Raw genomic sequence first — 14,112 nt, 5'->3', positions numbered from 1 at the left:
TTCCACATACTTATGTAATGGCTGAAAAATTAGTTTTCTGCAACTTTGGAGAGCACAGGGAGAATAGAAATTGGCATGTAGTTACTGCAGTCTGCAGATATACATACAATTCTTGAGAACATCTGTGAATATGAAGTCTATTACCAGAAATATGTGTGGGTTCTTCAATTAGGTGAACAAAATTGGAGGAGCCATACTAATCCTTTCCAAGAGACAGTCATATGTAGGTCGTCCAGACTTAGTGTATACAGCCATACCTTGCGCATGTGGGATGTTACAACAGTAAATAAAATCAGGGCCAACAAACCCAGGGTTTAAAACTCAACCTCTGACTTGTTACTGCTTACAAGAGCCCCGAATATTTGAGTAAAGCACTCTGCAATTTTTCTTACAGTAATGAGGAGCAGGCCCAGGCTTGAGCTCAATGTCTCCCAAAAGCATTAAAATTAACAACATAAAATTAGTAGCAAAACTAATAAATAAACTCATAAGAACAGCAGCATAAAAATCAACTGAGCAATAAATAATAATAATGCAGTCCACAACAACAGTATTTGCATTATTTACAAAAATTACATTGAAAGTATAGAAAAACCTAACCATATGTCATTGAAAAAATGCCGGAAGCAACTGGTCGGTAAGGTGGAGCCAGCGCACCTTATAAGGCATATAAGAAACCCCCCAGGTTTGCCACTGCAACGGGGGGAGGACAGTCAGGATGGATTTAGAAATTATGAAAAGCCTAGAAGGAAAAGAATAGGCAAAGAAGAAGGCGCTTTCCTGATAATCCACTAAACAGCTTCTGCTTTCTCATCAGCCTGTCCTACACACTTTTCAAAAAAACAGAAAATTAACAAAAATAGGAAAAATGCCTTATTTTACCCTCAAGCACGGGAACTCAAACCCAAGACCATGGGAAGCCACGGTACAATGAGTATGACACAGTCCCAGGTTGGAGAACGAGGTTTGTATTCAGAGTAACCTTCTCTTAGAAAGGTTGCCTACCAAGGCTGAAGGGTCCCTTCCACCCGCTGGTTTGATTTCGGGGTGTCCTTCTCCTGAAAGAGTTGCCTGCCAAGGCTAAAGAGTCTCTTCAACCCTAACTCGTGTAGACAGGGACGCCACACCCTGAAGTGAACCTATTAAGTCTTTTGTGGAAAAACTTTGCGATATTCTTACTTTCATTGGGATACTGAAAAATACATTCGTTATCTACTGGAAGAAAACTGTTGTTGACATTTTTGATTTAGTTGGAAGCAATTGTTGACATTCTTAACTTAACTGGAGAAACTCTAGGTTATATTCGTAATGGGGAAAAACTGTTGCAGACCTCCTTAAACAAATGATGAGCACTGCTGTTGGCTTTCTTAACTGAATGGAATAAGCTGTAAATGTCATTCTAAATTAAATGGAAAAACTGTTGGTAACCTAAATGTAACCGAAGAAAACTATTGACGATATTATAATCACAAGAAAGTTCCGTGATGGCATCTTTGATACAATGAAAATAAACTGTTGATGACCTTTATTTAATGGGAGACAAATAGTTTAATGGGAGACAAATTCTGAATCTAATGAGAAAAACTTAGCAACAATATAAATTTATTGGGAATAAAGCACTGATGATATACCCGATGAAATTAGAGAGCTGTTAAAATTGAAAAAATGTTCTTAACATTAGCGGGATAAAGCTGTTGATGATTTCAGTAATTTTAGTGGGAAAATTTTATTTAAGTCATTCACGTGAAAAGCTCAACATTCCTTACTTTAATAATAGTAAACTATTAATGGCATTCTCAATTTACTTGGGAAAAGCTGTCGATGACTTGTGAAATTAATGAGAACCGGCTGATGAGATATACTTTGTTTACTTGGGAAAAATTCTTTTCTAACATTTACAGTTTAATTTAAATGGGAGAAATGCAGATGGCACTGTTCAATTAATGGGAATAAGTGCTTGATAATATTTTTTTTTATTTAATGGAATAAAATATCAGTGACGTTTTTAATTTGAGGGGAATAACTACAAATGAAATTACTAATTTATCAAAAGATAACCTCTTGATATTTTTTAATGGGAGTAAACTGTTAATGATATTCATCATTTAAACGGGAAAACTTTTAATGAATTATGTATTCCATTATTGATTTAATAAGAATAAACTATGTATCTTAATATGGTGGACAGAGCAGTTCATATGAATGTTGCTGGAAAAAATTGGTGATGACAAAGTATTTAATAGAAAAACTGTTGAAACCATTCCTAATATAATGGTGTATTTAAGAAAAAATCTTGACATTTTACGATGATACCATTCTTAATTTATTAAAAAAAATGATTGATAGCTTTCATAATTTAAGCCCAAGTCTGCATGAAATTCTTAAATTTATTTTAAAAATATGTTGATTATATTCTTAATTTAATGTGAAATTTATTGATGACGCTCTTTTATTTACTGGGAGATCTGGAAATGCCATTTGTAGTCCAAAGGGAATACTCTTGGTAGCGTTCTTGATGTACTGGGAAAAGCTGTTGATTACGTTGTTCATTTATTGAAAATAAACTGTTGATGAGATACTTGATTTACTGTGAAAAACTCTTGGTGACGTTATTCATTCATTTACCAGGAGTAAGCTGTTGCAGACATCAGGGAATTGGGAAGGGTTTGAGGTTGGGGGCGGGTGGGGGCGGGGATTGTCGATGTCTTTATTTACTAGCAAAAAATATGTTGGTGTCATTCTTAATGGAAAAAAATTGCTTATAACATAAAGTCACTGGAAAAATCCTTGCTGATTTTCTGAGCATAGCAGAACTGTACTTGATTGTCCATGTCATATCCATTTAAATAAAAAGAAGATATTTTTATGTAAATTATGTATTTTTTAGCAGTTATTAGCAAGTCTTGTCTTGGAATAGTTTAAGTAAAGCACATCATTCGGCGTATACATGAACTGACCGAGACAGCGTCCAAATTACTAGCAAAGAGAGTGATTTGAAAAATACATTGGTAATTTGCATGCAAACCGTGTATTTTGAAAACAACGCTCGGTTCGTTTTCGTACAGGTATTGTTTCCGTTGCAAAAAAGGAAGTGTTTTCAAAAAGATGATTACAGTGTTTGTAACATTGATCTGCAGGATGGAAATTCATTTATTTTGCTTTGCCTTTTGTGCTCTCTTTTTTATTTCTTTTATTTTTTGGCGCCGAAGTTTAATTTTGTGTTAATTTGCTGTAACTCATTCTTAATATTAAATGCTGATGATAATCAGTTGTCAGTCGAGGGACGAAATGTATTTTGCTTGGAGACATTATTTGTTATCTCGGGGCACAGGGCAAGCCCCCTGCTAAATAAGGTTTGGTTCGATTGATGTATTATGGGTTAGGTGGATGATGCAATTTCTATTTATAGCTGTCATTATTTTAGTTCAAATTCTCAAAATGATTTTGGTATCCACAATATTTGATACTATTGTTATTCTGACAGTAATCACTGAAGGTATTATCATCATCATTACTGTGATTAGTAATTCTGTTATTATCACTTAACATCACAATTTGCTCACATTGTTATTTTAATTATTATTATTATTGCGATCTTCGACGCCAGTGCGCGAATGGTCAGGGTGCGCAGACGGTGAATTCCCGTGTGCGAGTGGGGCCCAGTGCATCCCCGCGCAGGAAAGATGCATCCTCTCTGACGACCGCCATCACGGATGTGCTGATCACTCGCATCTTCTGGATTGCAGTGAGTATTGCTCAAGGAACCACATTTACTCTTACTCTGGAAGAAGAAACATTTTTCAGATTCACCTGGTTAAAGTAGTTTGAATAGTTGTGCGCTGTCACTTTGTATGCACCTCACATGGTGTGTGCAGCGTCCTTGCGGCCCCTAGTTGCGCCCACATTTTAGCCTTTTTTGCTCTACGTCCATTCCCCTTTTTTTTCGTCATTCTTGCTGTTCAACCTCTCTCACGAGGTCTTCTTACTACAACAGTTGGGTATTCTCCCAGTACCACCTTTATCCTTGTACTTCATCTTCTGTATTTCTTGATCTCTCTACTTTGCTGTCCATCCACTCAAACTCCTTTTCCTTGTGTTGAGCGCTAAAAGACCGAAAGTGCCACTGTCCATAGTTTTGCAGCCTAATTTTAATATATATATATATATATATATATATATATATATATATATATATATATATATATATATATATATATATATATGTGTGTATGTATCTGTGTGTGTGTGTTTTAGAGAAAAATAAAAGACAGTGGTTACTTTAACTGCCGGATCATATGTGAGTCCCTAGGTGAAATTAGATGCTACGCACACATACGAAGAAACCTGAACATCTTGTCATCGAACCCGGCTGACATACAGATACACACACACACACATCGCTATTTCTAATCACAAACAATCTGACTGTTGCTGGATGTTAAGGCTTTTTTAGTGCTTTTTAGTTCTTCCTCTTCTTCCTCTAAACACTAATCTATCGTTCTCTGTTCTTTCAATTTAGACAGACAATCTCGAGAAGCTTCGATCCATCTTTCAGCCATACAATCTTTTTATTACCTCTTCTAAATAACTCCACAAATTTCTTACCCATTCCAATTTTTTGTATGCAACATATGCCACACAAACAATTCATTTCGACAGCTTCAACTTGTTTTTCTCATTTGTATTCTGCACCCATACTTCCATAATGAAGAGTTGGCTCAACTTTATGTTCATGCATTTTACCTAGGCTTCCATAGACACTCCAAGTGTCTTACCAATCTTTTCCCCTCAACCCTGTAACTTCTGCGATCTACTCTTATGTGACTCAGCTCTTCTATCGTCCTGTTAAATTTTATTCCCAAGTGCATTTGCCCAAGTACTTAGAGTAATCAATTCTTTTCATTCTTTTCACTGTCCATATTAACATTCATTGTCCCCTGTGGTTTCCATTTAGCCTCATCTTACTCCTGCTCAGATTTATTCTTAACTTTCTCGTCTTCAAAGACACTTTCAAACTTGTTCATAAGTATCTATAGTTTATTGTCACTGTTTCATCTGCAGACATCAGACATTCCACCCTCCATCGATGATTAATTGTATTTCTTCGATAGCTTTCCATCTGACTTGTAACATCAGTCCATCCATGAAGATATCAAACTGCCATAACACACCCCTTTGTTGAAGTCCCACTTTTGTTCCAAATCAGTAACTCTCCTGTCTGCATATTCTAACATTAGCTTTACTTCCTAAACAAAAACTTTTAATTTCACTTCACACTTTATCTAATGTACCATACATTCTTAGTACCCTCCACATCATATTCTGTCAACTGTGCCATATTTCTGTAATGTATCCCAAGGAACAGGAGCGCCTACTGGAGGTTGTAGATTAGGATGGAATTCCACCTGAATGTCCTATAAGACTCTTTCACCAAGGAGAATGGTAATCAAGCCTTAGTATCTATTGATTAGTAGCTCTCGTGATAATTTCCCACCTCATCCTCCCCTTCAGGTGGATGGAACTCTACTGAAAGAGTCTGAAGCTTTGTCTATACTTGTAACTTTTGACCAACATCTTACTTTTGAGAAACGTCCAATGAAAGTGTCAGCAAATGCCGCGCTGAAGTTAGGTATTGTACGTAAGGCCTCATATACTTATATGCTGGTTTTAGTGGGGCTAGTGAGATGTTGTCACTGAGATCTAAGAAATATATATACAGTATATATATATATATTTATATATATAATGTATATATATATACAGTATATATATATATATATATATATATATATATATATATATATATATATATATATATACATATATATATATGTGTATATATATATATATATATATATATATATATATATATATATATATATTATATATATATTTGTCTAAAAGTATTATTTACAGGTAGTTAGTCAAGTTTGTGCATCCCTGGTCACTCGTTCATCGAATCAACACGATTTTTAGTTTTCTGTAAATAAAAACTATTGAGGTGGCATTGTCTGTCTGTCCGCACTTTTTCTGTCCGCATTTTTTTTTGTCCGCCCTCAGATCTTTAAAACTGTTGAGGCTAGAGGGCTGCAAATTGGTATGTTGATCATCCACCCTCCAATCACCAAACAGACCAGTTGCAACCCTTAGCCTCAGTAGTTTTTACTTTAATTAAGGTTAAAGTTAGCCACAATCGTCCTTCTGGCACCACTATAGGTACCAACAACACAGGCCACCACCGGACGGTGGCTGATTTTCATGGGCCGCAACCAAGAGTTTCATGGGCCGTGGCTGAGGCCACCACCGGACCGTGGCTGAGTTTCATGGGCCGCAGCTAAGAGTTTCATGGACCTTGGCTGAAAGTTTCGTACAGGATTATACGGCGTACAGAAAGCCCGATTGCGCTGTAGAAACTTCGGCGCATTCTTTACTTGTTCTTTATTATAAACGATTCGATAATATTTCGCTTTTAATGTCTGAACAGAATATGACCTCTTTTGCATTTTAACAGTTGCTAGTGTGGCTATGTTCATTAATGTTTTGAAATAAACTACTGAATATATTCCCTGTTGTAAAGTTATATTCGAGTTGCTTTAATCGAATTCCGAGATGCTATTCCGAGATCCTTGCTACTTTGTCCCACATACTTTTTATTACAATGACTGCATTAGATCGCATATAACTATTCTTGTGTAGTGGGGAATTCCTAAGTTAAGAGGGCATTGTGGCTATTAGAATTAAGTTAAGTATACCTTAGTTTTACCAGACCACTGAGCTGATTAACATCCTAGGGCTGGCCCGAAGGATTAGACTTATTTTACGTGGCTAAGAACCAATTGGTTACTTAGCAACGGGACCTACAGCTTATTGTGGAATCCGAACAACATTATAGCGAGAAATGAATTTTTATCACCAGAAATAAATTCCTCTAACTCTTCATCAGCCGGCCGCGGAATTGAACTCCGCCCATCGAGTGACAGTGTGAAGCTCAACCGAGTCGGCCAACAAAGGGCGGCTATTAGAATTACATATATATAGAATTACATATATATATATATATATATATATATATATATATATATATATATATATATATATACACTAGCTGACCAACCCAGCACTGTCAGGGAAAACTCTGAATAGCAAGCTATAAAATATCTCTCTCTCCCTCCCTCTCTCTCTCTCTTAGCATCAGTTTTATGACAGTTTGCTGCTGTATTTCATCTGGGAAGTATCTCAAACGCTCTGATCAGAGTATGAATAAATAATGTATTTCATTTTACTGTTAGACCCTTTAATGCTATTTGTAGCCCGTTATAAGTCCAAATCATACAATAAAACTTTAAAACAATATTTCCATGTGATACAGACAATTTGGTATAAGCCTAGGCCAATGGTGTCTTTTTGTATGTGTTCCTATAATGAAAGTAAACTTCACTGTCCAATTCATAAAAAACTGAACCACCCCTCAGTTGTAATATAAACTTGTCCATTAATACTGTATGAGAATAATCATCTTTTTATAATAAGAAATATTTAGTCTATACTCTGTTATGCCTTTTTACTTCTTTCCTATTATTAAGTGAACTGCTGCAACAGTTTTATATATTAAGGAAAAAAGTGGTAACACTATATATATATATATATATATATATATATATATATATATATATATATATATATATATATATATATATATATATATATATATATATATATATATATATATATATATATATATATATATATATATGTGTGTGTGTGTGTGTGTGTGTGTGTGTGTATACATATGTACATATAAGATGTATATATATATATATGCAAACATAAACATATATATATATATATATATATATATATATATATATATATATATATATATATATATACTATAAGATGTAAGAGATGTAATTTAGTCCAAAATGATATCGTAAGTCAAGCTGCCTTCCCTCCCCGGTTCTTCTTCTTCAATTGTCCGGATGTCTTTGTCACTCGTTAATAACCTGTAAATTATGTTTCTTCATTAGGTTTGACGATGAATTTTATAAGCGACTGTTCTTTCTCCGTAATTGTGTACAGATTTCGAGTGTTGAACATATAATTGTTTTAAATTATTAGTAAATACGGCACTGAATGGATACCAGCGTCAGCTGGAAGTTAGGGCAAAGAACAAGGGCCTCGCAACCTAATCCCCAAAGGTTTGCTGAGAACCGGAATTTTTCTTACGTCACCTCTTTTTTACAGTACACCACACAAGGAGCACTGTAAGCAGTGCACTCTGCCAAAATATTATGACTTACATTAGTGTATTGAATGTAAATCTGTACCTCTATTTATTTATTTTCATATCTCCCTTCTCAACTTCACTTATTGCCATTTAGCTAAGTGGAAACTTGCTTTCCAAGTCAGTTCCTGTATGTGCTTACTTTATTGAAAGTTTGTTTATTTAAACAATAATCAAAGGAAGAAGTAACTCCCTCTGTTTCGAAAGAAAACCAAATCAAGAGAAAATAAACTGGTAGAGAAAAAGACATTAATAACGAACAAGTGTATGCATTTTGTCATAAGTCATTTATCCAGATTATGAGGAATACTTGCATTTTATAAGCGTTGCGTTGAATAATGCACAAAGTTGAATCCCCACACTTTCCATCTTTTTCGGAGAACATTTCTCTCTCCAGCGTCTATGTTGGCCTGAACTTAGTTTGATACTCATGAACCGAATGAGTATTATCATATACAGTATATCCTTCGAACATATTATCAGTCCTGATGAAATTTTAAGTAGACAGTAATAGCTCTGCAAACATTTTATTTCGCTTTTTCGTCGAAAAAGGACGAATTGTGCTAAAACCAGTTTAAGGTTGCTGTTATATTTTTCATGATAAGAAAATTTGCATAATGTTTCATTAAAAGGAGAGATAGGTTTGAACAGGACTATAGAAATTTTTTGGCCATTACACTTGCGAATATTTCGTTTCTGTGGTAATATAGTGAGAAGCAACAAAGTTGCTTTATGTAAAAATATCGAGGATGACTTAGCAAAGAGTCACTCCTTTATAAGTTTGTAAGTTTGAGCTTATCTGTATTTGCATAAGGAAAATAAGAGGTAGCGTTAAAGATTTTATTCTGAAAGTGAATGGAAGGTAGAAACGTTCAGTGGTTATTGTTAGGACGAGCAATGAAAAGGAGGGCGTAAAACTTGATAGGTTCCTTTACCTCTCCTTCCATCACTTCCCACAAAGTTTCCACGAAACTATCGTCCTCTGTTTTCGCTACATGACCGAACCACCTTGAAACGAACTCTTCTATCTTATCACCTATGCCAACCATCTTACCACATCTTATTTCCTCACATTTCTGACCCCTTGACACATTTTACTCTGCATATGCTGCTTGCACAATTCAACAGCTCAAACTTTTCCTTTCATTCTCATAACGTATTCACTCTTTTACGTAAAGGAGGGTTGATTCGACAATCCTATCATAGTTTCCATAGACATTGCTCTTCTTTTTTAGATGTCATACATAGACCTTATCTCCATTACCTCACCAGATTTATGACGTAATTTTTTTCATTGTTTCCTAGGTCTACTCCAAAATACCAATATGATATCAACCACTTCCGTTCTTTCACTCAATCCAGTTTGGGGGAAGCAGTCTCATTCTTCTGTAGTCCATATTCTCGGTTGGGGGTAGTGCCTTCAGTGCGCCTCATGTGGTGCAGTGTAGGTAGTACTAAAGGGTGTGTGCAGCACCTCTTCGACCACTAGCTGCACCCACAATTTAGTCTTTTACTTTATCTCCGATCCCGCTTCTTTCCGACCTCTCTATCACTTCTCAGTGCAGCTGTAGGGTTTTCTCCTCATTCCACCTTCAGATCTTTGTACTTGAACGCCGAATGGCTGGAATTACCCAAGTTGGCTTGACAACATAAATTTCATAAAAATGAATAAATAGCCCTTATTAGTATTTATTACTCTCGTTCATGATCTCTTATTTACCCTTGTGACGTTATAAGGCTCACATTCACTTACTAGTACTTTTTCAAAATTTCAGACTCATGTCATTTGCAAGCATAAGTCATAGTCATGTCACACTCCATGCAAGACCCCTTTGCTCATCCCATAACATTGCACTTCATCTGCTTTACCCTGACTTGTCATCATTCTGACTTGTCACAGGGATATTTATGAGCCTTGGGAACATGATGCATTCCTCCTCACAGATTCGGTTTTACCCTAACTTAGCCATTCTCCCATCTCAGCTTTGTAACGTGAGCTCATCCTTCGTTAAGAAAACTGATCGTTCTCAAAAGAAACTTTCTACACACTCATTCTTGGTATCCTCTACATTATGTATCTTTCAATTCTATTACAAGCTTTTTCTAGACTTATGCATGTCACAGCAAACATTTTCCATGTACTCTCAAACTTTTCTCAAAAGTGCATCATAACAAACACACTTGATCCGCACACACTTTTCTTGTCGAAACCTTCAGTGCTTTCCCCCACGAATTATTCTATTTGTCCTTTTTCATTAAACATTATGCCTTTCATGTATCCATTTATTGTAAGTAATGCTGTACCCCTGTCATTTTTTAATCACCCATATCACGTTTGCAATCTTACAAACAAATTCTAATTTTCATCAGACATCCCTTTAGAACCTTTCCCTTCTCTTAGCATTACCTTACACAACCTGGTTAGTTACTCAGTCACACTTTCACCTCTATTGTGGATTTTCACCTTGTAAATCCATCAACCCGTGGTACCTTTCTAATTTTAAGTTTTTTAATTGGCCTCCTCATTTTTCAACATCCACTTTCACAAGATTTCTCAAATTTAGATGAGCTTCTTGCATGCTTGCATCACATATGTTTACTTCTGTTCTATGTTCCTCATTCCACAACTCTTCAAAACACTCACTCCATCAAGATTGGGCTCCATTCCCCTCGACAGCATCTTTCTCCTTTTTTATTCATATGATGAACCATTCGATCCATGTGCTTCCCTTTTCTCTCCAAAGTCTTTGCTGAGACTTACCCATACATTTCGGCTTGCCATAACTATTGTTCACTCGCGTGACATTGGTTTACTCATTCACCGCCTTGTCTTGTAAATGCACTACAAACTGTGCCCTTTTTCCTTTTGCTAGCCTTCAGAATTATCTCAGGATTACTGATTCAGTGCCATCTACCTACCCTCCTACATACCCTTGCTACTTTGTGACCTCATCCTTGAAGTTTGCATAACCCCCCCTGAACTTCCATCTCAGTGTCTTTACCTTAGCAGATTTCATTCATTTTATTCTTACCTGCCAGTCCTTCAGGTTATGGTAAGAGAATACAGAGTAGTCAACTACTCACAAAAGAACCATATTATAGTGTAATGAACAGCTTGATTACAACTGCTGTCAAAATGCCTATAAAACAGTAACAAGAATTTTTACGAATAATCCTCACGAATGACATATATCAATATAAGATCACTGCAAAAATCAGAACCAGTCTGTGATGTTTTACATTGGTATAATAAGAGTTTGTTGCGTATGTAATTAACAATAAATGTAGGATCGGTCAAAGTATAGGCTAAGTGTTTTCCCGCGTAATTCTGATCGAGTACCAAATCACCAGTGCCAGAGCACGAGGTTTAAGATCAACTTGTATAAATAACTGAAAACAATAATACGTTATGATAGGCAGACGAGTTACAGCATTATCGTTTCCAATCCCTTTCTACTACTGAATCAAAAATCAAAATAATCAGTTCAGTCATAGACTGCACTAAATAACATTATCATTATATTATGAGTCTCCGAACCATAAACAATACGTAACATGCAATATAAATATTATCACCTCAAAATTTATTAAATACGTTTGGTACACTGATTATATACACGATCCAGAAAAAGGTATCATTCTTAACTGAAAATAATATACTAGACATGCCATGTTCAGTCCCAATAAAAAAACTGATATTTCATTACTAATCAGGTGATAATTGCAAATATACAAAGTTATCAATTATCAAACTCGATCAGTTACATGTATCAATGCTTTATAACTCTTGAATGTTATCAGTCAGCGTGTAGATATAAGATACTCGAACTTTTCGATGCACAATAATTCTGTTATATATGTATCTGTGTAGAAATCTGCCTCCTAGACAGTCGTTTAAATCCATAAATAATCGAGTTTTTACCTTTCTCTCCCACTAAAACTACGATTTATATTTATTTTCCCTTTCTCTTCAGCCAGGTGATGATTACTTATACCTAAACGTACTTCTTTTCTCACCTTTTCATTCGTTACTACGTTCTTCCATCTGCTTCGCTCGAAGTTCTTTTCCTCACAATTTACTTTCCCAGGTTGCTTTTGAATATCTATTTAGGAAATTGCTTCCTGAACAATTAGGCACTCTTCTTAACACATTTCCTCGAGACCCTGTTCATTCTCATCTCCACATGGCCATTAGAAAGGATAATGTCAGATGGCACTCTTCTGATTTTCTTTCCCCACTCTACTCGGCTTTATCTGCTGTTATAGAATGAAAACTTGGAACCACATTTTATGCCTCGGTAAACAGGGACACAGTGGCGTGTAGCGGAACGTGATCAGATATTTATTTCGACGACGGAAATATAAAGTAAGTGGTAAATGTTAAAAGTTAATGTTAACAATAGTCTGCGTATGAGAATGCAAAAAAAAAACTAAGATTATCAAGTGATAAACGTTACAGTTGAAGAGGGAGAATGGAAATATTTTAGTCAATTAGCTGGGCATCGTCACTTATAAATGTCATGGATGATTCTAGGTAATAGAACAACTGATTAACAGATTGTATGGAAAAGACAGTTATAGGGGCATCTGCAAAGTTTTGAAGAGACGAGGAATATCTGAAGAAGTATAAAACTTACACCCCAGCACAGACTTGACAGACACAGCACCGTGTCAAAAGGCAGCTGAATAAATGTAGTGGTTTATGGCGTTCTTGATGAAGCAGATTCTCTTGAATGACCAAAGGCAATCCCTTATTAGGTTTTGTACATTTCCTGGAAGTAAAACTGCACCATTCACACCACTGCTTTATACGAGAACTTCCAGTTGTCTACGACTTGGAGTCTGTAACCTCTTACTATATATACTATCAAATAAACAAATTATCTATGGTATGAAATTGCTAGCTGCTACCCCTTTTTCACCATGGTTGCGACCACTGCGGTCATCTGACTACCAGGTACTTAATTCCCTCAATAGGGCAATAGATGCATATTGAGTTTTAATGGAGCTTTCCTGTCCAGCCTATCCACCAGCATGCCCAGGAGTTAAGTCTGGGACCTCTTCCTTGGAAGGTGAGGAGTACAACTGCTCACACCACAAGGCACAAATACACACACACACACACATATATGTATATATATATATATATATATATATATATATATATATATATATATATATATATATTATATATAATAAATATTTAAATTCAGATATATTAAGCAAAACTTTAACGATGGGCACCATAAATGGAATTAAATTGGTTGTAATTTGATTTATGATAACCTGTGGCCTTATATAATATGGTACATTGTATTTAAAATCCTTCTTTATCTTTAAAAACTATTCATTAAGCTCTCTCTTTCTTTCTCTCTCTCTCTTTTTCCTCCCTCCTCTTCCTCTCCCTTTCCCTAATATGAGCACTTAAAACATTCAGATTAATGTTATACGAAAAGGACGAGAGGGAGAAAGGCAAAATTGTATTCATTTCCTCTTTGTCTTTATTCATTTTAGTAAAAGGGGATGTAGCCGTATTAGGAACCGGATTAACCACGTTCTGAAATAGATGAGTTTGAGATGACATTACTATTTCCACGGGAATAAAGCGAAACTTTGAATTTGTTCATATATAAACCTTAGGGCAGTTTAATCGCCTCATTGCCTTCATCGTTTTAGTGATTGTCAAGCAATTTTAAGATGATGTCATGAAAGACCACCGCCCGTGGCGTTTTTCTATACAGGCCTTCGCGTATTTACTAAACATTCGAATAATTGGCAGGTAGAGAAAGAAAGAAAAGAAGATAAGAGTAAGCAATTCTTGGGGAAGC

The 14,112-nt window shown here is 35.6% G+C and overlaps 1 protein-coding gene across 1 annotated transcript in view; it reads left to right on the top strand.

Annotated features, from left to right (window-relative positions):
* The window catches only part of LOC136833126 (G-protein coupled receptor GRL101-like), a 692,174-nt gene that overhangs the window by 396,665 nt on the left and 281,397 nt on the right, over window positions 1–14,112 (top strand). The window contains exon 8 of the mRNA XM_067094785.1: window positions 3,608–3,745. Coding sequence (XP_066950886.1) covers window positions 3,608–3,745 — 138 coding nt within the window. The remainder of the gene's footprint in view (window positions 1–3,607; window positions 3,746–14,112) is intronic.

Source organism: Macrobrachium rosenbergii, chromosome 51, assembly GCF_040412425.1.
Source record: "Macrobrachium rosenbergii isolate ZJJX-2024 chromosome 51, ASM4041242v1, whole genome shotgun sequence".
Taxonomy (NCBI): domain Eukaryota; kingdom Metazoa; phylum Arthropoda; class Malacostraca; order Decapoda; family Palaemonidae; genus Macrobrachium; species Macrobrachium rosenbergii.
The sequence above is the reverse complement of the archived record's forward strand: the minus strand, read 5'-3'. Positions and strand labels throughout refer to the sequence as shown.